Genomic DNA, 25,664 nt, shown 5'->3' on the forward strand with positions numbered 1-25,664 from the left:
GCATTACAAGAAGTTGGAACCTGACGAGGAAGGAACTGTCAGTCCACAATCCAAAGGAATAAACAAAAAAATAATTCAACATAAATATTGTAGCAGTAATATAAGCAACCATATTTAAACACATGTCTCTGGGGTCTGCAACCACCTGTCCCAAATTTTATTGAACTTGGTGGGACAACCTCTATGGGCCTAGATGAGCTTCTTATATGGAATAGTGACATTAATCTGCCTCAGCAATTACTGAATACCGGGGGGGGTTATCATGCATCCAGCTTCTAGCGATGAGCTTCCTACCTGCAAACAGTGTTTCATGTAGGAATAGTGTGGTGAATTTGTCAAGATCTGTATCTGGAAAGATCCCCAGGAGACACGGCTTGGGGAGCAATGGCAAAGGGGAGCCCATGTTGTCATGTAGAAACCGTACAATCTGTTACCAGTATCCCTGAACCCTCGGGCAACTCCAAATTAAATGGTGGAACATTCCACGGCCCGCTCCACTTGTGTGGGGTTTTTGATGGCTGGAACGATGGGCCTTGTGTGAAGCCATCAGTCAAGATAAGAATATGTCTTCTTGCCCTTGTATATCGTCTGAAGTCTGTAAAGGCAGGCCTTCTGTGAGAGCATTTCCCACACTTTGGGCAGGAAAAGGTCTTCTGCTCGTGTGAATCCTCTGATGTCTGCAACAATGGGGTTTCTGTGAAAAACATTTCCTGCACCTAGGGTAGGATTAAGTCTTTTTGTCTGTGTGAGACCTCTGATGTCTATGAAGAGTGGACTTCTCTGAAAAACATTTCCCACACCCACACATAGGAATGCTGCTTCTCACCCATGTAAAGCCTTTAATAGGAAACTCTGATCTCTACTGGCAACATTCCCCACATTCAGTACAGGAATATGGCTTCTCCCCCCTGTGATTTCTACTATGTCTGCAAAAAATGGGACTTCTCTAAAAATATTTCCAACACTCAGGACAGGAATACAACTTCTCTACCATGAAAACCTTTAATCAATAGGAAACTCTGATTTCTACTGGCAAAACTTCCCACATTCAGTATATGAATATGGCTTCTCCCCCATGTGATTTCTACGATGTCTGCAAAAGATGGGACTTCTCTAAAGATATTTCGACACTCAGGACAGGAATACGACTTCTCACCCATGAAAACCTTTAATCAGTAGAAACCTCTGATTTTTTTTTGGCAACATTTTCCACACTCAGGACAGAAATATGGCTTCTCACCCATGTAAACCTTTAATGAGAAACTCTGATTTCTACTGGTAACGTTTCCCACATTCAGTACAGGAATATGGCTTCTCCCCCATGTTATTTCTACTATGTCTGGAAAAGATGGGACTTCTCAAAAAATATTTACAACACTCAGGACAGGAATACGGTTTCCCACCCGTGAAAACCTTTAGTCAATAAGAAGCTCTGATTTCTACTTGCAACATTTCCCACACTCAGGACAGGAATGCAACTTCCCACCCATCAAAATCTTTAATCAATAGAAACCGTAGATTTTTTTTCAGCAACATTTTCGACACTCAGGACAGGAATATGGCTTCTCACCCATGTGATTTCTACGGTGTCTGCAAAACATGGGACTTCTCTAAAAATATTTCCAACACTCATGACAGGAATAAGTCTTCTTACCCATGCGAGATATTTGATGTCCTACAAAGTGTTTATTTTAGCAGAAAACACTGCCTACATCTGGGACAAGAATATGGCCACTCTCCAAGTGAAATCTTTGGTATACGACAAGATCCGATTTCAGTGGGACATTTCCGGCACACAAAGATTTACTGCTTCTTCCCTGTGTGGGTTCTTTGATGAACGTAAAGACGGGATTTTTCTGCAAAACATTTCCCGCACTCAGAACAGGAATACGGCTTCTCACCTGTGTGGGTTTTTAGATGTCTGACAAGTGTTGTTTTCAGTGGATAAGATTTCCCGCACTCAGGACAGGAATATAGTTTCTCCCCTGTGTGAGAAGAAGTTTGATGTCTGTCAAGTTCTGCTTTCCGTAGAAAACATTTCCCGCACTCAGAGCAGGAGTACTGCTTCTCCCCTGTGTGAGTTCTATGATGAACGTAAAGATAGGATTTCTCTGCAAAACATTTCCCGCACTCAGAACAGGAATACGGCTTCTCACCTGTGTGGGTTTTTACATGTCTGACAAGTGTTGTTTTCAGCGGATAAGATTTCCCGCACTCAGGACAGGAATACGGTCTCTCCCCTGTGTGAGAAGTTTGATGTCTGTCAAGTTCTGTTTTCTGTAGATAACATTTCCCGCACTCAGAGCAGGTGTACTGCTTCTCCCCTGTGTGAGTTCTATGATGAATGTAAAGATGGGATTTCTCTGCAAAACATTTCCCGCACTCAGAACAGGAATATGGCTTCTCACCTGTGTGGGTTTTTACATGTCTGACAAGTGTTGATTTCAGCGGATAAGATTTCCCGCACTCAGGACAGGAATACGGTCTCTCTCCTGTGTGAGAAGTTTGATGTCTGTCAAGTTCTGCTTTCCGTAGATAAAATTTCCCGCACTCAGAGCAGGTGTACTGCTTCTCCACTGTGTGAGTTCTATGATGAATGTAAAGATGGGATTTCATTGCAAAACATTTCCCGCACTCAGAACAGGAATACGTCTTCTCACCTGTGTGGGTTTTTAGATGTTTGACAAGTGTTGATTTCAGCCGATAAGATTTCCCGCACTCAGGACAGGAATAAAGATTCTCCCCTGTGTGAGTTCTAAGATGGACGTAAAGATAGGATTTCTCTGCAAAACATTTCCCGCACTCAGAACAGGAATACGGTTTCTCACCTGTGTGGGTTTTTACATGTCTGACAAGTGTTGATTTCATCGGATAAGATTTCCCGCACTCAGGACAGAAATATGGCCTCTCCCCGGTGTGAGATTTTTGATGCATGACAAGTTCGGATTTCCATTTAAAACATTTCTCGCACTCAGAGCAGGAATACACCTCCTCCCCTGTGTGAGTTCTATGATGGACGTAAAGATCCGACTTCTCTGAAAAACATTTCCCGCACTCAGAACAGGAATATGGTCCCGCACCTGTGTGAGATTTTTTATGCCTGACAAGTGTTGATTTCTGCAGAAAACACTTCCCGCACTCAGAGCAGGAATACAGCTTCTCCCCTGCATGATCTCTATGATGTTTAAAAGGACCCAATTCTGAGCTAAAACTTTCCTCACAATCAGGGCCTGAAAATTTCCCCTCCCCCTGATTTCCAGCACCATCCCTCACAGTACGAGATTGCTCAGAGTCAGAGGGATTCCATGGTCTATCCACACTGTGAAGTCCACCATCCATAGTGGAGCTCATTGTCTTTTCTCCTCCACAATCTCCTGTGATGTCCTCATCTTCCAATTTACAACCTGGAGATAAAGTGAGACGATCCTTTGAGGGTTTCTCCATGGCGTATCCTGGAAAAATATAAAAACATCGTCAATAGATCTGAGAGGGTTAGTTCACTACTATCAAGATTCCATCTAGATCAGGTAGATATGAGAAGAGAGAGACGGAGCGCCTCTAAGTGCAGTATGTTTTAATCCAAGAATACACACACGATTTAAAAACTCACATGGGGTACATGAATATAAGGCTCGAAAGATGGTGACGGCAGATGGTAGTGAAATCCAGTGGCCGAAGATGGGAGTGCAAATGGATAAGGCAGGATGACAAACTAAGCCGGCCGTTGTCTTCCGGGATCCCGTACTTCCGCGCGTCGGGCTGGAACGCAGCGTGAAGCCGTGTGACGTCACCAAAGTCAGATGGACAACATGACGCGTTTCAGAGCATGCGCGCTCTTTTTTCAAGTGTGAATGCAGATGGGTCGGAAGAAGCCTATTATATATCGTCAGGATGAATGGGGAGTATACATAACGATCACCGCCACCTAACCACTTGCCGACCACCGCAAGTACATACAGTATACTGCGGCGGTCAGCCCCTCCTGGGCAAAGTGACGTATGGGTACGTCACTCGCCCGCGAGCCAATAGGGGGCGAGCGCGCGCCGCCGGAGGCGCGATCCCGCCCCCCCGCTCGTTCATCTCCATCCCAGTGCGAGTGACCGGCGGCTCCGATGTCCGATCTCCCGCTGGAGAGGGAGAAAGGCAGGCGGCTGATGTAAACAAAGCTGCCTGTCATTCTCCCTGATGTAACTGCAGAGATCATACGATCCTGCTATGTAGGATCGTATGTCTCTGTGGTTACATCAAAAGCCATGCCCCTTTACAGTTAGAAGCACGCCCCTAGGGACACACTTAACCCCTGGATGTCTAATAAATGTAACCCCTTCTCTGCCAGTGTAATTTTTTACAGTAACAGTGCATATGTATAGCACTGATTACTGCAGTAATGTCACTGGTAACCCCAAAAGTGTCAAAAATGTCAGTCAAGGGTCCGATCTGTCCACCGCAATGTCGCAGTCCCGCAAAAAAATCGCAGATCGCCGCCATTACTCGTTAAAAAAAAAAAAACAATAAAAATGACATAAATCTTTCCCTTAGTTAGTTAACGCAATAACTTTTGCGCAAACCAATCAAAATACGCTTATTGTGATTTTTTTTCACCAAAAATAGCAGAAAACAAATTGGCCTAAAATGATAAAAATTTTGATTTTTAAATTTTTTTGGGGGGAATTTCATATAAAAAAATGTGAAAAATATTGTTACTTTTTCAAAATTGTGGATCTTTTTTTGTTTATAGCGCAAAAAGTCAAAAATCGCACAGGTGATCAAATACCACCAAAAGAAAGCTCTGTTTGTGGGAAAAAAAGGACGTCAATTTCATTTGGGTACAGCGTAATCGTCCGTTAAAGTCACGTGGTGTCGAATCGCAAAATAGGCCCTGGTCTTTGAGCAGCCAAATCCTCCGGGGCTTAAGTGGTTAAAACAAGGCAGCGAAATAAATTAAAATATAAATTAAAATATAACAATGAGCATCACAAAGGACGTGTGTGTTATATTTTAATTTATTCCGCTGCCTTGTTCATCTGACTTTGGTGACGTCGCGCGGCTTTACGCTGCGTTCCAGCCCGACACGTGGAAGTACCGGATCCCGGAAGACAACGGCTTGCTTAGTTTGTCCTCCTGCCTTATCCATCAGCTTGCATTTGAGCCTTATATTAATGTACCCCATGTGAGTTTTTAAATCGTGGATTAAAACATACTGCACTTAGAGGCGCTCCGTCTCTCTCTTCTCATCCTTTCCATACAGCCTTGACTTCCCTGTGTTGTGGAACTTGCCCTTCGTTACAGACTGTTTTTTTCCTTGATGGACTTCCATACCCTCACAGTATGTCCCACGAACACTTGCACCATTGTCATTTGAATTTCTGACATTTTTAGTGTATTGCTTACTATACGCTGGTCACATCGACCTCTTGTAACCACCCTGAGCGCCAGCTAATTTACTGTTTTTTGGATCAGGTAGATATGAGTGAGCAGATGTTCTCTGTGGATGTCCCAACCAGCTGGGACTCTTCCCCTCTTCAGTCAAAGGGCCTTTGGTCCTCCTCCCAGATCACTTCTACATTTACACAGCCTTGTCAGAAGAGCAGGAACTAATGGGGACTGGGAGGTCCATGCTCTTTACACAACCACAAGCCTAGGCACTGGGTCATGTGACCTCTGATAAACAAGAGGGTCGAAGTTCATACTTGCAGACCCTTTACCATAGAACAAGTGACCATAGGCCTAGGCTTCTGGTGATATGCAGCACTGGAGGGAGCTTGCAGCAGTATTTTCTCCTGGAAAGATAAGTTTTCCAGTCTTTATGTTACTCCTTACTTTTCATCCCAACAAGACTGGTAATAGAATTTTATGGTAACATTTAGCTATAAGTCTGCTGGAAGAAGAGGGACCAACCTAAGAAAGACTCAATCTGTGTTCTCATATCTGTGCTACTGTAACTAGGAGTGACACCCAACCTAATACTGCCAGCTGAACCCCAGGACGGGTATCAGTACAGGGAGGTGACAATTACCAACCTATTATTGGCTGATATCACTCAGCTCTCGCCCTACTCTGGACCAATCAGTGAGCAGTAACAGAGCAGAGATAAGAGAAGAATATATTATGGGTCACCTGTGCTGATCTCTGTAGGAGTGTCCTCCTCTTTGAATGTCCTCGTCATTCCAGCCTCCTCCATAGACTGCTGATCATCCCTCGCATACGTCTCTTCTACTTCACCCTCAACTTTCATCTTCATCAGATCTTCACCCTAAACCAACAGAATGGCAGAAAATAACATCTGTAACATAGAAGTATTTATGATGTGAGATCACATAGAAAATATCATCTTGTAGAGTCCACACATCGTCTCCACATGTCAGAGTGTTCAATCACTTTATGTTCCCGACCCTCAACTCCACCTACCTGATGATAATGAGGGATGGTGTGACCTTCCTGTGTGGAATCCCGGAAATACAGAGGCCGGGGACATCTCTCAGGTGGGTTTCTGTAGTTGGAGGACTCCACCATGGTGTCCTGGTACAGATCATTGCGTTCATTTAGAAATTCTGACTTCTCCGTCACCCCATCCTCATCATCCTCCTCTTTTATCTCTTCTTTAACCTCAACTTTAGAATATCTCAGGTTTCCACTCTGAATATATAATAAAAATGACATCAATGGTAACAATGCAGATAATGTACAGATCCTAATGATACTATCAGTGATTGTTCCTCATCTACCTGATGATGGTGAGGGATGGTGTGACCTTCCTGTGTGGAATCCCGGGAATACAGAGGACGGGGACATCTCTCTGGTGGGTTCCCATTACTGGATCCATCTGTAGGAAACACACACACTGACTGAATACATTGTTTCTATGTGTTTATCAGGTGATGGGTCATCTAGGGGACCCTCTGTACTGCCCTCTGAATAGATTATGGCTCACATGCACTGATCTCTGTAGGAGTGTTCTCCTCTATGAATGTCCTCATCATTTCAGCCTCCTCCATGTATTGCTGATCATCCCTCCCATACATCTCTTCTACTTCACCCTCAACTTTCATGCTGATCAAATCTTCACCCTAAAACAAGAAAATTAAAAATAGTATCTTGTAGGATCCATACAGTATCGCAACATGTAATTTCATGTTCTAGATGCTCCATCCCACCAACCTGATATTCCTGTGTGGTATCCCGGGAATACAGAGGACGGGGACATCTCTCTGGTGGGTTCCCATTACTGGATCCATCTGTAGGAAACACACACACTGACTGAATACATTGTTTCTATGTGTTTATCAGATGATGGGGGATCTAGGTGGACCCTCCGTACTGCTCTCTCCTTTACAATAAAGTCTCCTCTTACCCGGTGATGTGAGGGGCGGCTGATTCTCCATCATGACGTCCTTGTAGAGGTCCTTGTGTCCTTCTAAATACTCCCACTCCTCCATGGAGAAATAGACAGTGACATCCTGACACCTTATAAGAACCTGACACACACAATGATACAGTCACCATCCAGACACATCCTGATACTGGATAATACAACCCCCCTACGTGAATTGGTAAGGGGTACATAAAAATGTAAACTAAAAATAAAGGTGCCCAAACATTTGTCCTCTAATAAAAAGAAAATGTCCATTGTTAAAAATACATTTTTAATCACGATTCTTGCTGATTAAAAGGAAAACAAAAATGACCCAGTGTACACGACTGATCCTGCCAGTACTTATAGCCAAATGACAGATCCCTGAGGTATATAAAAAAGGGGCTGGGTTGGTGGTGACATCATTGACCAAATATGGCCATGACCTTATTTCGTTAATGCCAGTGGCCATATTTATGCAATGATGTCCCTGCTATTCCTACCCTGCTATTCCTACCCCTTTGTTTAAGTGGCGGGGATTCCCAGTGACATGAATTGTCTCTAGAGACACAGCGGGGGCAAGCATGTATGGCTTCCTTAGGAACCAGTGACAGAGGGAAGCCATCATATATAGAAGAAAAAAAAAATACTACTTCTACATGATGCTCGTCTCCCGCTGAACAGGGGCCAAATAGACAGCAGTTCAGTCATTCCTCCAAACCCTGGAACAGCCTAGATTTGGACCCAACCATCTCTACTGCTGACCAAGGTCAAGGCTGTCCTGGGCATTACGGGTGAGCACCAAAATGAATCAACCTCAAATTCCACCAAAATTTATATTCTGAATTAAACTTCAGTGCAACCCGAATCTGAATCTCATCCCTCCTTACAAGAGACTGCTAAGGCGACACAGTGAAACATCTCCAACATGAAGAAAATGTTCTGGCCCCGTAAGTGGGGGAATGTTCTGCCCCCTGAAGGGATAATCTAGGTTTCCACACTATATATGTGTGTATCATCATCTGCTGGAGATAAAAGAGGTCACAGTGACTATGGAAGAAGAGGACGGACATGACGGGAGGGTTACTGGGTGTAAATAGAAAATAAGATCTTATTACCTCCTCTAATGCCACTTCCAGCGATGTCTCCTCGCTACTTCCTCCCAACTCACCTCTCACCTCTAACCTGGAACTTCTTATTTATACCTGACATCACTTCCTGTCTTCCATAGAGACTTCCTGTCTGGGTAGAAGTGAGATCACCGTCTTGTGGAGCTCAGAGGAACTGCAGCCCCGAGAAACGTTTCGTAGTGAGACCACGGCCTTGTGCAGTGTGTGTGTGTGTACTGTATATCCTTATAGATGCATAGCTCCCAGTCCCAACTGTCCCTGATTTCGAGGGACTGTCCCTGATTTGGAACAATGTCCCTCTGTCCCTCATTCCTCCTCATTTGTCCCTCATTTTGGCCTGATCTATATAGTTGTATATAAAATGCACTATGTATCTTTCAAAAAGTGTTTCATAGTACTTAACCTTTCATCCAATTTCTAAATTGCTGCATCTGTACATTTCAGAAGCCAATATAAAGGAATAGTAGTGTTAAAAAAATCACTTGTGAGTTTAACCAATCATTTTTTTAGTACAATTTTCCTTTAAGGGGGTGTGTCCTATGCCTACATACTTTTACTAGTTGGTTTCCTTCATTCCCATCTCAGAACGTTGGGAGGTATGTAGATGGGTCATCCCCACTCCCACCAAGGGGGAGAAAAATATATTACTGCTTGGGTTTGAAATAATGGATTTTGATTGAAATTATTTTAATTTGAGATGACTAATTTTGCTAAATGTTCTAATTTGCCGTTTAGGAAATGTTTAGGAAAAATTTGCTTGGAATGAACTTCTTCTACCTTGATAAAAAACGTTCCCAGGTTCCTTTGCAATCCTTGTAATACCCTCCAAAGCCACTTCTTGTAATAATCAGTGATGGGCTGTCCCCCCTCCCTTTATGAACCGGGCAACCTCTAGTCACTCAGGTGGGTGTACTAAGTATTGGAGGTGTCATAATCACTATGGTTCGGTTCCCAATGCCGCGACCTGAAAGTCGCATGACTTAAGGTGCTACTTTGCCAGGTGACTTGAGTACTACTTTGATAGAAGTATAGAATAGAAGTCGCCTTGAAGTAGTACAGGAAATTTTTCTAAAGTCGGAGAAACTTCAATAAAGCTAATTAAGACAGCCCTCATTGACTAACATGGGATTTCACGTGTCATCGACTTGGAATCTCACAAGTCGAATCACAAGTTGCGTCAGTGTGAACCGAGCCTTCATATACCAAGGTGGTGCCAATGTACTTTCATCTTGAGTTTTTTTTTTTTTTCCTGCCGGGCAGAAGATGCATCTGTGGCAGTCTTTAACCACAAGCAGTAGAAGATACACAAAGGGGAGCTTCTCCATTGGTGACCACTGCTCTATTATTGTACATGAATCACCTCCTAGTTCCAGCACCAGCAGAGTTTGCTGTCTGTGCTTCTCAGGCAGCCAGTTTCCAGGATTTTGAGAGGCATTCGAGGCTCAGTAGAAGAGATGGTCCCTTGTAGCTTTTCCCCTTCCATGTCTTTCTATTCACTCAGCTTATGCCTTTGAGCTCCTTCCTATACCATTTTGGTGTAACTATCTTTGAAGAACGGAGAGAACCAGGTTGAGATTCCATTGAGTCACCAGGGAACATAACCTGCCTGTGAAGTCTCTCTGGTTGACCAAAGTAAACAAGCTTAGGGTATGGAAGACTTCACAGCCACCTTACACACCACAGAAGAATCTTTCACCGACACTTGGAGACCCTGGAGGTACTTCATCTACACGGAGGATTGTGCACTCAGAATTATTTGTCTTTTTCTTGTATTTTTGCTGTGAGAGAGAGGATCTCTGCTCACTACCCCCATCGTCCACTTGCTCCCTCCTTTCTCATTTCCTATTCCATCCCTTCCTTACTCTCCCTCCTCTCCCGTCCCGTTCTTTAATAATCCCCTCTTGGTCTAATCTTTATTGCCCTTGATCAACCTGCTACGCTGTGCTTAGTTGCTTAAATCACTCTGTTGTGTGTTATGCCATCTAATCCCGGCGTGTGCTAACTCCTATCTATGTAGATATGTTTTTCTATATCATATCCCTGGTTTTCAGTCCTCTATGTTCTCAACTACCCTTCAATTCATTGATAGGCATCCATACCATTTCCCGGAATTATGCCTTTTACGTGACAATGTTTTGACCTCTCATTTTTCCTCGAATGGGTCATTATTATGTACTCTGCATCATTTTCTGACTTTGTACGATGTATCTGTTTCTTGATAACCAATAAAGAAATTACAAAAAGTTATGGCATCGGGAGTAAAGGCAATGTTGTTGAAAGAACAAAGCTTTTGTGTCTTGTTGGAGAATTTGACAGTACAAACAAATGGACACTGCCTACCTATAACTGGCCTTTGCAGTGTAACACCCTCCTAGGTAGGTGCTAGAAGAGAGAGTATAGTTTTTGGGTCTTTCTGCTTACCAGAGAGATTGCCAGGTATATTTATATTGCTCTCTGCCTACCAGAGAGCAGGATCTGCTAGTGAGGTCTGCTCATGGTGCTCACACCAAAATGTTTCACACTGGTCCAATAGGCAGACATGTTGGACCGTGGGTGGAAGCCTGACAAATGAGTGCATAGGCATTTAGTACAGCCCTGGTGGTTGGCAGAGGAAAGTGCCTTGGTGCATACTGGAATACTCTATAAATGCCAAGGGCACATGTGCTTTCAGCTGAAGAGCGGGGTCCTGGAGGGAGAGGGCGGCTGCCCCTCCTCTTTAGAAGTTGCCATTGCCTATTTGCAGAAAAAAGGTGTTTCAAAGAAATAGATACATAATTCAGCAATAGAAAAATAAGGTAGAATTGAGGAGAAAGAATACTTGCAGTCAATGTCCTGGGTGTTATCAGAGTTCAATCGATGAGCCAGGTGTTATCGGTTCTCAAACTTGACAGATGTTCCTGTTTTGATGGAAAGGAGAACTCTCAACTGGTTAGGGATCTCCCTTTTTCTCTGGGATCAAAGGAGTGTTGACAGATGCCCCTGACCAATAAAATGGAGCGTCCTTGGGTTATGACTATATCAGATCCCTCCTCTACAGACATTTTTATACCACTATTCATATCTTTCAATATGTACCGGTTGCATTCTTGAAACTGATAGATTATTGTTCAGCACTGAATTTCACATCCAGGGATACTAAACACAGGGTAGCTCAAATAAACTTGTCACCCAGGGAATATCTGACAACTATCTTCCCTTCTATATGTGCTAGTGTGGTCATGTATGACCTTATTTCATTCAGTATAACATTTCTCATTCAAATATATACTTAGTGTTAATGTGTCATGTTCCTGTCTGATTTTATGAATCTTGGGTGGATTTGTTAAGTTTTGAATTAGTTCTGGTTATCCTTAATAGTTTTGGTCAAAGAATTAGGATAGGCAGACCCCACCTTATCCCCCCACCTTATCAACAAGCTTGTCGATAAGGTGGGGTCTCGGGAGACCCAGGCATCGTGCCCCCAGGCTCCCTAGTTTTGAACCTGGTTGCCCATTCATCTGTGTTATGGAGGATATGACCTCCCATCTCTGGCGTTGTGTGAGGTAACAGATCTCTTGCCTCACTAGCAGGGAGTTTTCACATTCTCCTGGTTAGGCAGCATCCTCTCGGGAAACCCTTGGCATCTGATGCATACAATTTCTGGTCTCCCCTTAACTGGAACACATCCAACAATATTTGCTATTTTGTTTTCTTCCCTCCCTTTATGACATCTGTGAAACATATGCGCAGAAAAAAAAAAGCCCTGAAGAAGCGGATTACCCACTCTGCGAAAAACATGTTGGCATATCTTGTATCTGAAGTTTTATTTGATGTCATTGTATGTACAGTATAAACACCACAAGGATCCCTTTACTTCTTTGACCCTGCTTCTAACTAGGCAATGTATATGTCTTTGTATGTTCAATAAATATATTTTTGTACTTTTTAAACAAAATATCTGTATTGCCTATATATACTATTTGGGAGCTACCATTTAAAGGCCCATTTTTCGGTGGGGTAAAACAGTTCTCTCTTCCCCTATGTTTTCTCTCTGTGGTATATATATATAAGGCTGGTTTCTCTCAAATTCCTTGACTCACACTCTTGTACCATAAATCTATACCATCAACCTCTAGTGCAGTGGTCTCCAAACTGCGGCCCGGGGGTCAGATGCAGCCCTTTGCTTGCTTTTATCCAGCCCTTGAGGCACTATTTGCATCTACTAATGCCAACAATAGGGCAATTCCTCCCAATGACACCAAAGATGGGGCACAGTTCCTCCCAACGATACCAAAAATGGGGTCCAATGACACCAACAGTGGGGTACAATTTCCCCCACTGACAACAACAATGGGGGGCTATTCCTCCCAATGAAAGCAAAGATGGGGCATTGTTTATTCCAACTAACGTCGGAACCTTTTCTACTCCCAATGCTCACAATCCAGCCCCGAAAATGTGGAGACCCTTGATCTAATACATTCTCTATCCAGTGGTCTCCAAACTGCGGCCAGAGGGCCTGGATGTTGCCCTGTGCATGCTCTGTCCCCCCACCAACAGTGGGGTACAATTTCCCCCACTGACACCAACAATGGGGCGCTATTCCTCCCACTGACACCAAAGATAAGGCATTCTTAATTCCAACTGACGTCGGGACCCTTTCTACTCCCAATGCCCACAATCTAGCCCCCCCTTAAGTCTGAAGCACAGTAAGTTGGCCCTTTTTTAGAAAGTTTGCCAAGCCAAACCCCTGAAAAACAACCCCACACCATAATCCCAAAACCTTGGGTTTTGGATCTCTGGTCATCCTACCACTAATGCCCCCATTAATGCCCGCTGAACCTTGCTCCCCGCTGGCTAATTCTACATCTGGACCCTCCCCCCATCACTTAGTTTAAAAACCCCTCTAACTTTTCGGCCATCTTCTCTCCCAGTATGGCTGCACCCGTTGTTGGAAGAACAAAGTTTTTGTGTCCTGTTGGAGAAGTTCACAGGTCTGGAAGGTGGGCCCAAGACTGAACTTTCTCAGGTGGGCCCCCAGTGTCCCAGTCTGAACCTGTTTTTATAAAACACATTTTATTTTAATATAAATTTTATTAAGTTTGTACATCAGTATGCAGAGGAAAATTTAGGAAACATGCTTGGACATGGCATAGGTTCATAGCACTAGCAGGATCATCAATTGCAGGTTATTAGCCCGGGTTCACACTGCCCACGACTTGAAAGTCGCGCAACTCTAAAGTCGGACCCCAGCGCAAGGTCGCCACAACTTGCATGCGACTTCTTTAACAGAAGTCATTGCAAGTCGTACCAAAGTCAGACCAAAAGTAGTGCAAGAACCTTTTTCTAAGTCAGAGCATCTCAAGCCACACCGATTAGAATGGGTCCATTGCACAGAATGGGGGCCAACTGGGGCCTGACTTCTGATGCCGCAACAAGTGCTCCAAAGTCGAAGCGATTGACGCATCAGTGTGAACCGGGCCTTACAGAGATTGCAAGATCATAAACAAGATTGTAATATTATACACAAATTTTCCATAATAAAAAAGAGGCCTGGATGGAGGGTCATCCAAGGATCCCACACGACAGAAAGCTTGGGTGAGTCTTGGAAGATCCAAACTAAAACCAAGAGCATCTATAGATCAATATTGTGACGAGACCAATCTCGCCACTGGGCATTGGAGAAGCCTGGGTGCTCGCCTCCTGCAATGTGACTATGGACCCTCTCATCAGCCCATGCTAAACGTAAACCCCATGGCAATTTGACTGTGTTTGTGGCATCTGAGCGCTGTTTGGATATGTTGAGCGCTCAGATCTAGGCTATCTGGGGATGGGTTGAATGTAGGGGTTCTGTTCAGTAGACTGGAAGTTATGCATTTTTGTGTCTTTTTGTGTTTCTTTAAACATGTGGCTAATGGAGCCTTGCCTCTCCTGGAAGCTAAAACGAATTCCTGTAAACTGTAAGGAACAGGAAGCCAACTCCTAATATGGGCATTACAGGAAGTTCTGAGGAGACGGGCGGTCTATTGACACTCAGAGTAATGTGTATTGAGGGCTCGTTAGGGAACCATTGTTCTGTGTCTGACTGTTGTGTGCATTGATTGCCCCCTGGGGCTTCTGTCTCCTTGCATTGGTCAAAGCTATCTGACCAATCCCTGTTGACTCATTTTCAAGCCCTCATTTGCATATACTGGAGAGGACCTTGGTGAGAACTGCAAGTGCTTTGCAATTGACCAATGGGAAGGCGGTTGTTGGGGGAGGGATGTTCCAATTTCTGTATAAAAGTGTGCTCTGTTCTTCCAATAAATGTTGTTCCTGTTTTACCCTCATCTCGGAGCTTTGTCTCGTTATTGGGGGAATCTGCTGCAGGGATTGCTATGGTCTTCCATACTCCCTTAGAGAATCACTAAGCTCTTTTAAGAGCTTGTGTAAGAGCTTGTTCGTGCTGCACTCTCTGGGGAAAGAGAGGTTCACCCACAGGAACCTGGGGCCTTGTCGTTGATCCAGGGTGGGTAGGAGATGCCAAGACCCTAACCAAGCTGCGGCAGTTCGTGGAGTCTGAAGTGCTTACGGTGTCTGGTGGAGTGCTTGGAGCCCTCGGGAAGCACTAGGAGCATCTGTCAACGGAGGTACCTGCTCAGGGGTGCCCTGGTCCGTAACAAATATATCATGTGCAAGTGAATGGATGGGAAAAAAAGATGGTGGGGGTGTAAGGGAAAAAAGGGCGACTAGGGCAACAACAAAATGTGCAAATAAACTACAAAAGCAATTTATAAAGATATCGGAATTAGAGACTTCAATCCTGGCTGCTGACTGATGAATGAGCAGGTTGACTTGAAGATTAAATTTAAAAAAACGTCTGTTTTAGGAGATGCTAGGAATAGCTTTAGCATATCATTCTGTATATCGGGAAAGAGGGCAGGAGAGCCGTTATTTCGAGGCCCAGTAATGTAAATTCCTAGAAGGTGCACCATAATGGGGAAAATGTTTCCATAAAATAAAGTTTGTAACTGTTTCAAGATACTTCCGGTACCTTATTATATTCAGCTCCTTTTTTATTAATTTAGAAATAGTTGACGCCTGGTGGGGGGTGTCCATTTTTTGAGTATAGCTCTGTGGGCCACCAGCAGAGAAAGGTAGGTCCATTGCGGGTATTGGGAAGGTCTCCAAAGGTAGGGTGCAAAGCTGGTGTGCCATTGCCGAAAAATAGTACAAAGGGTCCCCAGGGACAAGACAGCTGGTGGCCCCATTTATAAACTTAGCCACGTGGTCAAAGGAAATTGGTGATTGGCGGGCATGACCAGGAACTATGTGTGAAAGAAGGCCTACAGGATCTGCGCAGAGGGCAAGAACATATTTTTTTTAAAATTCGGGATGCTAACTACATTTTGAGGGATGTGGGATTTTTGATGGCTGGAAAGATAGGCCTTATTTGTCAGGATGAGATTATGTCTTCTCGCTCATGTGAATCCTTGGATGTCTGTAAAGACAGGCCTTCTGTGAGAACATTTCCCGCACTCTGACAAGAATAGGGCATCTCGCATGTGTGAGATTTCGGATGTCTGTGAAGCGTGGACTTCTCTGAAAAACATTTCCGCACTCAGGACAGGAATACTTACCTGTGTAAAACCTTTGTTGTAGAAGCTCCAATTTTTTTAAATTTACTGAATACACCTTGAGGGTTTGTGAGGGATTTTTGATGGCTAGATAGAGATGAGTCTTGCGTCAAGACGTCACTCAAGATAAGAATATGTCTTCTCACCCATGTGACCTGTCTGATGTCTGTAAAGACAGGACTACTGTGAGAACATTTCCCACACTCGGGGCAGGAATAGGTCTTCTGCTCGTGTGGATCCTCTGATGTCTAACAATGAGGCTTTCCATTTCCCTCACTCAGGGTAGGATTAAGTCTTCTCGAAGGTGTGAGATCTCCGATGTCTGAGAAGAGTGGACGTCTCTGAAAAACCTTTCCCGCACTCAGGACAGGAATAATGCTCCTCACCTGTGTAAAACCTTTCCTATAGAAAAAAATCATATTTTCTACAATTTCTTTTTTAATTCACTAAATACACCTTGAAGGTTTGTGTGGGGTTTTTGATGGCTGGAACGATGGGCCTTGTGTGAAGCCATCACTCAAGATAAGAATATATCTTCTTGCCCTTGTATATCGTCTGTAAAGACAGGCCTTCTGTAAGAACATTTTCCACATTTAGGGCAGGAAAAGGTCTTCTGCTCGTGTGAACCCTCTGATGTCTAACAATGAGGCTTCCCATTTCCCTCACTCAGGCTAGGATTAAGTCTTCTTGAATGTGCGAGATCTACGATGTCTAAGAAGAGTGGACGTCTCTGAAAAACCTTTCCCGCACTCAGGACAGGAATAATGCTCCTCACCTGTGTAAAACCTTTCCTATAGAAAAAGTTCATATTTTCAACAATTTATAGAAAAAGTTCATATTTTCAACAATTTATTTTTTAATTCACTAAATACACCTTGAAGGTTTGTGTGGGGTTTTTGATGGCTGGAACGATGGGCCTTGTGTGAAGCCATCACTCAGGATAAGAATATATCTTCTTGCCCTTGTATATCGTCTGAAGTCTGTAAAGACAGGCCTTCTGTGAGAACATTTCCCACACTCAGGGCAGGAAAAAGTCTTCTGCTTGTGTGAATCCTCTGATGTCTGCAACAATGGGGTTTCTGTGAAAAACATTTCCTGCACCCAGGGTAGGATTTAGTCTTTTTGTCTGTGTGAGACCTCTGATGTCTATGAAGCGTGGACTTCTCTGAAAAACATTTCCACATTTAGGACAGGAATATGGCTTCTCACCCATGCAAAGCCTTTAATAGGAAACTCTGATCTCTACTGGCAACATTTCCCAAATTCTGTATAGGAATATGGCTTCTCCCCCATGTGATTTCTACGGTGTCTGCAACAGAATGGACTTCTCTAAAAATATTTCCGACACTCAGGACAGGAATACGACTTCTCACCCATGAAAACCTTTAATCAATAGGAATCTCAGATTTTTTTTTTTCAGTAACATTTCCCACATTCAGTACAGGAATATGGCTTCTTTCCCGTGTGATTTCTACGATGTCTGCAAAAGATGGGACTTCTCTAAAAATATTTCCGACACTCAGGACAGGAATATGACTTCTCACTCATTAAAACCTTTAATCAATAGGAATCTCTGATTTTTTTTTTCGGCAACATTTTCCACACTCAGGACAGGAATATGGCTTCTGCCCCGTGTGATTTCTACTATGTCTGCAAAAGATGGGACTTCTCTAAAAAGTATTTACAACACCAGGGGCGGACTGGGCCGGGGGGAAGGGATGCATTTTCCCCCTGGGCTGCTCTGATGCTTTGTAAAAAAGGCCGCTGTGTCCCCAGCTCAGAACTGCGCGAGTTGGCCGAGTGCGGCTGTACACAAGTAACTCCATCCAGGACTGCGAGGCAGGCAGAGGCAGTGTTCTGTCACAGGGCTGAGTGACTGCATTACCGAAGGAGCTACCCAGCCCCTCCCTCCTCCACAGGAACAGCTGCTAGACTCGAGGCTGGAACCTCTCTCTCTCTCTTTGCCCGCCCACATTCCGATCAGCCGAGTGCAGTCGGTGAAGAGAATGTGGAGAATGTGTGGGGCGGGCGGGAAAGTTCAAACTAAGCTGTCAGCTCAACAGATAGAGAGCTCCAGTGAGTGAACGTCCAAGTAAGTGAGTGTAACCTCTCCTCCCTCCCTTTCTCTCCCAAATCCCTCTCCCTCCCCCTCCCCTTCACTGCAGAGAAAGATTTTTCTTTCAGCCTGTTACAGTACCTTGCCCTATGCTATGTACTGGGCTCACACTGGCATGCTGGGGTTTGGCTGCAATGCTGGTGTACTGGCAGCCTTCCTGCATGTCACCCCAGTCCCATAGACCTCCTATTAGACTGCACATTTTTACTGCATGTTCTGAAAGTGCACAAAAAATGCTGCATGCTGCTTCCTTGGTGGAATTTCAGAAAATGCAGCAAAAACGCACAACCTAAAAGAGTCTAAGGTCCTGCGGCTAAGGAAAAGTGCCAGCACTGCAGCCAAAGCACAGCACACCGTGTGAGCCCAAAGGCTTGTATGCACTTACAGCAGGCACTTACACTCCTCTGAAAAGTGATCCAGTTATGCTAGTTACTTGGCTGTCATGTTTATCCTCCTGCTTTAATACATGGTATCCTTTATGTGGGACAGGATATACATAGGAAACATATACATCATCTTAGCATTGTGACAGCCAGACAACCTGCATCTTCAGGAGTGGATTGGGGATGACAGTCTCCATGCATCTCTATGGATAGGTTTGCTTTAAAGAGACGATAACATTTTGTATATTAAAAAATATATATATAATCATGTTGGGGGGACCATGTGACTGAGGGGGGGAGGGGGTACTGCCTACCCAGGAGTTGTGTTTGAAATACTGAAATCGCTAGAAATGCGCAGGAAATCCACCATACATAGTCCATTGACAAGTAATAAAGACCAGTCTAAGGCAATCACTCTCAGCTGAGTCCAATGAGAGATGAAAATGAGGGTCACATGGTGTTCTATTACACTTCATAGAACAAAGACTGAGACTTCTCTGTATGGTAAAGTCATTGTCCGCCCTTATAACAAATGTAAAAAATGTGGCAACAATCACCTGCAGAGCATTGCAACCACATCACTGCCTCAGTGTGTAGAGCGTCGCTCGCCTTCGGGACACCATGCCGATCACAGACACTCTGGACTGGAGCGCAGCGGGGGCCGGGGGCGGGGCAGTGCAGCCTGCAGTGACCCCAATCAATGTAGCGGCCCGGCCGGCAATGCAAGCAGGGGGCGTGTGACGTGACGCGTCAACGCCTTTCACGCACGTCAACGAATTTTTGTAGTCGACGAGCCGTGGCAGCCCTAATAGAGACCAATGGAAAACGCCTGTAATCTGCCCAAAAAGAAGCTCATGTACTTTTTTGAGCGTTGGGCGTTTTGCTCACAGCATCAAAACGCTCAGATGTGAACAGGGGCCATTGAAATGAATAGGATTTGTCTTGTTGGGTGTTTTGAGAGCTGATCCTAGAGCAGAAAAACTCCCCAAAAACGCCCCAAAACGCCTAGATGTGAACGGAGCCTAACTGTGACTCTCGGCTACACTGCTTGCTTGGCTTGCCCAGTGGTGTGGTGCTCACTCACCAGAGAAGATCCAAACTCCACAAGTAGCTTTAAGCCTCGTACACACGCAATGATTATCGGCCATCTTTTGTCCAGAGTGTTGTTGTGTTGGTTGGAATGTGCTCTAGACTGCACACAAATTTTCTCGGCCAACAAAAATCTACTTCAGAAGTGATGTCATGTGATGGTTAACTTTCCGTGTGTTTTTTCCTCTCTGAGCATGCCCAGTCTTGCTCATCTGAATTTTGTCTGCCGAAATCTGTACTGACTGACGGAAAATCGGCCGTTGTGTTGACGGCCAACAAAAATTTTATAGCATGCACACCAGATTTTGTTCGGCCGAAAAGTCTGAGTCGGTTGTCGGAAGCATCATACTAACAAGCCGACAATCAGCCGATCAGACGTTGGCCGAAAATATACGGCCAACAATCGTTGCATGTGTACGGGACTTTAGTGTGGCAGCAGTGACTGCCAAGACTTTAGTCTTCATCTTCCTGCAGTCTCTTTGGTCTGTGTACTGAGTGTGGGGAAGGGGCAGGCTCTCTGTCTCATTCTCTCTGGGACAATCATGTGGAGCAGTCTCTGAGAGACTGCTCCACATGATTGCCCAAACAGAGAGTAGCCCCCACAGAGAGTGACCGCTTTCACGCTGCCCGCACAGAGAGTTACCGCTGCCCGCACAGAGAGAGAGAGACCGCTCCACATAGCCTGCACAATGTTGAGTGGTCTCTCTCTCTCTCTCTCTCTGTGCAGGCAATGTGGAGCAGATGGATGGTGAGCTCATTCGGTGGTTCAGTGGGCCACTTGACTGGACTTGCCCCCCAGGCCTAAGGCTGCCAGCCCTCCCCTGTACAACACTCAGGACAGGAATACGGTTTCCCACCCGTGAAAACCTTTAGTCAATAAGAAGCTCTGATTTCTATCTGCAACATTTCCCACACTCAGGACAGGAATACAACTTCCCACCTATCAAAACCTTTAATCAATAGAAACCGCTGATTTTTTTTTTTTCGGCAACATTTTCCACACTCAGGACAGGAATATGGCTTCTCACCCATGTGATTTCTACGGTGTCTGCAAAAGATGGGACTTCTCTAAAAATATGTCCGACACTCATGACAGGAATACGTCTTCTTACCCATGCGAGATATTTGATGTCCTGCAAAGTGTTTATTTTATCAGAAAACACTGCCCACACCAGGGACAGGAATATGGCCACTCTCCATGTGAAATCTTTGGTGTACGACAAGATCTGATTTCAGTGGGACATTTCCGGCACACAAAGAATCACTGCTTCTTCCCTGTGTGGGTTCTTTGATGATAGAAAAGATAGTATTTCTCTGCAAAACATTTCCCGCACACAGAACAGGAATACGGCTTCGCACCTGTGTGGGTTTTTAGATGTCTTACAAGTGTTGTTTTCAGCGGATAAGATTTCCCACACTCAGGACAGGAATATGGCCTCTCCCCTGTGTGAGAAGTTTGATGTCTGTCAAGTTCTGCTTGCCATAGAAAACATTTTCCGCACTCAGAGCAGGCATACTGATTCTCCCTTGTGTGAGTTCTTTGATGAACATGAAGATAGGATTTCTCTGCAAAACATTTCCCGCACTCAGAACAGGAATACGGCTTCTCACCTGTGTGGGATTTTAGATGTCTGATAAGTGTTGATTTCAGTGGATAAGTTTTCCCGCACTCAGGACAGGAATATAGTTTCTCCCCTGTGTGAGTTCTAAGATGGATGTAAAGATAGGATTTCTCTGCAAAACATTTCCCGCACTCAGAACAGGAATACGGTTTCTCACCTGTGTGGGTTTTTAGATGTCTGACAAGTGATGATTTCAGCGGATAAGATTTCCTGCACTCAGGACAGGAATATGGCCTCTCCCCTGTGTGAGATTTTTGATGGATGACAAGTTCGGATTTCCATTTAAAACATTTCTCGCACTCAGAGCAGGAATGCACCTCCCCCCCTGTGTGAGTTCTATGATGGACGTAAAGATTGGATTTCTCTGAAAAACATTTCCCGCACTCAGAACAGGAATATGGTCCCACACCTGTGTGAGATTTTTTATGCCTGACAAGTGTTGATTTCCGCAGAAAACACTTCCCGCACTCAGAGCAGGAATACAGCTTCTCCCCTGCATGATTACTTTGATGCTTAAAAGGACCCAATTCTGAGCTAAAACTTTCCCCAGAATACAGACAGGAAAACGTCCCCTCCCCCTGAATTCCGGCACCATCCCCCACAGTATGAGGTTGCTCAGAGTCAGAGGGATTCCATGGTCTATCCACACTGTGAAGTCCACCATCCATAGTGGAGCTCATTGTCTTTTCTCCTCCACAATCTCCTGTGATGTCCTCATCTTCCATTTTACAACCTGGAGATAATGTGAGACGATCCTTCGAGGGTTTCTCCATGGCGTGTCCTGGAAAAAAATATAAAAACATCATCAATAGATCTGAGAGGGTTAGTTCACTTCCATCAAGATTCCATCTGGATCAGGTAGATATGAGTGAGCAGATGTTCTCTGTGGATGTCCCAACCAGCTGGGACTCTCCCCCCTCTTCAGTCAAAGGGCCTTTGGTCCTCCTCCCAGATCACTTCTACATTTACACAGCCTTGTCAGAAGAGCAGGAACGAATGGGGACTGGGAGGTCCATGCTCTTTACACAACCACAAGCCTAGGCACTGGGTCATGTGACCTCTGATAAACAAGAGGGTTGAAGTTCAGACTTGAAGACCCTTTACCATAGAATAATTGGCCATAGGCCTAGGCGTCTGGTGATATGCAGCACTGGAGGGAACTTGCAGCAGTATTTTCTCCTGGAAAGTTAAGTTTTCCAGTCTTTATGTTACTCCTTACTTATCATCCCAACGAGACTGGCTATAGAGTTTTATGGTAACATTAAGTTAGAAGTCTGCTGGAAGAAGAGGGACCAACCTAAGAAAGGCTCAATCTGTGTTCTCATATCTGTGCTACTGTAACTAGGAGTGACACACAACCTAATACTGCCAGCTGAACCCCAGGACGGGTTTCAGTACAGGGAGGTGACCATTATCAACCTATTATTGGCTGATATCAATCAGCTCCCGCCCTACTCTGGACCAATCAGTGTGCAGTAACAGAGCAGAGATAAGAGAAGAATATATTATGGGTCACCTGTGCTGATCTCTGTAGGAGTGTCCTCCTCTATGAATGTCCTCGTCATTCCAGCCTCCTCCGTATATTGCTGATCGTCCCTCACATAAGTCTCTTCTACTTCACCCTCAACTTTCATGTTCATCAGATCTTCACCCTAAACCAACAGAATGGCAGAAAATAACATCTGTAACATAGAAGTATTTATGATGTGAGATCACATAGAAAATATCATCTTGTAGAGTCCACACATCGTCTCCACATGTCAGAGGGTTCAATCACTTTATGTTCCCGACCCTCAACTCCACCCACCTGATGATGGTGAGGGATGGTGTGACCTTCCTGTGTGGAATCCCAGGAATACAGAGGACGGGGATATCTCTCTGCTGGGTTTCTGTAGCTAGAGGATTCCACCATGGTGTCCTGGTACAGATCTTTGTGTCTTTCCTCCATCACCCCATCCTCCTCTTTTATCTCTTCTTTAACCTCAACTGCAGAATCTCTCAGGTTTCCACTCTGAATATATAATAAAAATGACATCAATAGTAACAATTCAGATAATGTACAGATCCTAATGATACTATCAGTGATTGTTCCTCATCTACCTGATGATGGTGAGGGATGGTGTGACCTTCCTGTGTGGAATCCCGGGAATACAGAGGACGGGGACATCTCTCTGGTGAGTTCCTGGTATTCGATGGCTCAATAATATCCTTGCGTCCTTCTGAAAATTCCTCAATCTGACCATACTCCTCATCCCTCGTTTTATACTCTTCTTTAACAACAATTTTATAATCCCCAAGGTTTCCACTCTGAATATATAATAAAACAGTCACTGTAACAAACATGCTTGTGTATAAATCAGAACTACCAATAATTGTCAATCGTCTACCTGATGATGGTTAGGGATGGTGTGACCTTCCTGTGTGGAATCCTGGGAATACAGAGGACGGGGACATCTCTCTGGTGGGTTCCCATTACTGGATCCATCTGTAGGAAACACACACACTGACTGAATACATTGTTTCTATGTGTTTATCAGATGATGGGGGATCTAGGTGGAGCCTCCGTACTGCTCTCTCCTTTACAATAAAGTCTCCTCTTACCCGGTGATGTGAGGGGCGGCTGATTCTCCATCATGACGTCCTTGTAGAGATCCTTGTGTCCTTCTAAATACTCCCACTCCTCCATGGAGAAATAGACAGTGATATCCTGACACCTTATAGGAACCTGACACACACAATGATACAGTCACCATCCAGACACATCCTGATACTGGATAATACAACCCCCCTACGTGAATTGGTATGCGGTACATAAAAATGTAAACTAAAAATAAAGGCGCCCAAACATTTGTCCTTTAATAAAAAGAAAATGTCCCTTGTTAAAAATGAATTTTTAATCACGATGCTCCCTAATTAACTTCCTCCCATCCGCGCTATAGCCGAAGTACGGCTGCAGCGCGGACTCGCATTTTCGGGAGGCCGTCTTTAAACGGCCTCCCAGAAACAGGCTCCCCGCGCGCTCCCGCGAGCGCGCATCGGGGAAAATCTGTGTCTGCCGTGTCCCTTGGACACAGCCGATCACAGATCGTGGTGAATGGCCAATCACAGCGGCCATTCACCATGTGATCGGACCGTCCAATGAGAGATGATCTCATATGTAAACATATGAGATCATCTCTCATCGCCAGCGCTCCTTCCTCACACGGAGACTGCAGTGAGAGGAAGGAGGAGAGCCGATCAACCGTCGGGGACACAGAAGAATGTAATCAGGGCACTGATCACCAGTGCCCTGATTACACAAGGTACACTAAACACACTAACTGCCCACCATCAATGCCCAGAGTGCCCGCCATCAGTGCCCACAATCAGTGCCCATAGTGCTGCCAGTCAGTGCCCATCAGTGCCTGCTCATCTAGGCACTGATGAGCACTGACTGGCAGCACTATGGGCACTGATGGTGCTGCCCATCAGTGCTCATCAGTGCCGCCCATCAGTGCTCATCAGTGCCACCCTTCAGTGTCAATGAGTGCCACCCGTCAGTGTCAATCAGTGGCACCCACCAGTGCCCATCAGTGCCGCCCCTCAGTGCCACCTCTCAGTGCCCAGCAGTGCCACCTCTCAGTGCCCAGCAGTGCCACCTCTCAGTGCCCAGCAGTGCCACCTCTCAGTGCCCAGCAGTGCCACCTCTCAGTGCCCAGCAGTGCCACCTCTCAGTGCCCAGCAGTGCCACCTCTCAGTGCCGCCCAGCAGTGCTCATCAGTGCGGCATATTAGTACCTCCTCATCAGTGCCACCTCATCAGTGCCCATCAGTGCCACCTCATCAGTGCCCATCAGTGCCGCCTCATCAGTGAAGGAGAAAAATTTATTTATTTTCAAAATTTACTCGCAGAAAATAAGAAAAACTTTTTTTTTTTTTTTTTTAAATTTTCTGTCTTTCTTCTTTTTTTTTTTGTAAAAAATAAAAAACCCAGAGATGATTAAATACCACCAAAAGAAAGCTCTATTTGTGTGAAAAAAATGATAAAAATTTCATATGGGTACAGTGTAGCATGACCACGCAATTGTCATTCAAAGTGTGAGAGCGCTGAAAGCTAAAAATTGGTCTGGATGGGAAGGGGGTTTAAGTGCACAGAAGGCAAGTGGTTAAAAGGAAAACAAAAATGACCCAGTGTACACGACTGATCCTGCCAATACTTATAGCCAAATGACAGATCCCTGAGCTATATAAAAAAGGGGCTGGGTTGGTGGTGACATCATTGACCAAATATGGCCATGACCTTATTTCTTCAATGCCAGTGGCCATATTTGTGCAATGATGTCACTGCTATTCCTGCCCCTTTCTTTAAGTGGCATGAATTGTTTCTAGAGACTCATCGGGGG

General features: G+C 44.8%; 3 protein-coding genes across 3 annotated transcripts in view; all 3 read right to left on the reverse strand.

Annotated features, from left to right (window-relative positions):
- The window catches only part of LOC309564458 (uncharacterized protein), a 1,566,033-nt gene that overhangs the window by 337,289 nt on the left and 1,203,080 nt on the right, over nt 1-25,664 (reverse strand). The gene's annotated exons all lie outside the window — the stretch shown is intronic.
- Nucleotides 1,804-25,664, reverse strand: part of LOC309563998 (uncharacterized protein) — a gene marked incomplete at its 3' end in the record, with an annotated part of 71,590 nt that continues 47,729 nt past the window's right edge. The window contains 1 exon segment of the mRNA XM_082268625.1: nt 1,804-3,444. Within this exon segment, the coding sequence (XP_082124751.1) occupies nt 1,804-3,444 (1,641 nt within the window).
- On the reverse strand, nt 20,840-22,056 carry LOC309562802 (uncharacterized protein; the record flags this gene model as incomplete). Its single annotated transcript, XM_082267108.1, has 1 exon — nt 20,840-22,056. The coding sequence occupies one exon, from the start codon at nt 22,054-22,056 to the stop codon at nt 20,923-20,925; it is 1,134 nt and encodes a 377-aa protein (XP_082123234.1). The 3' UTR covers nt 20,840-20,922.

This window comes from Pelophylax lessonae (assembly GCF_965119305.1).
Source record: "Pelophylax lessonae genome assembly, chromosome: 9".
In the NCBI taxonomy this organism is placed as follows: Eukaryota; Metazoa; Chordata; class Amphibia; order Anura; family Ranidae; genus Pelophylax; species Pelophylax lessonae.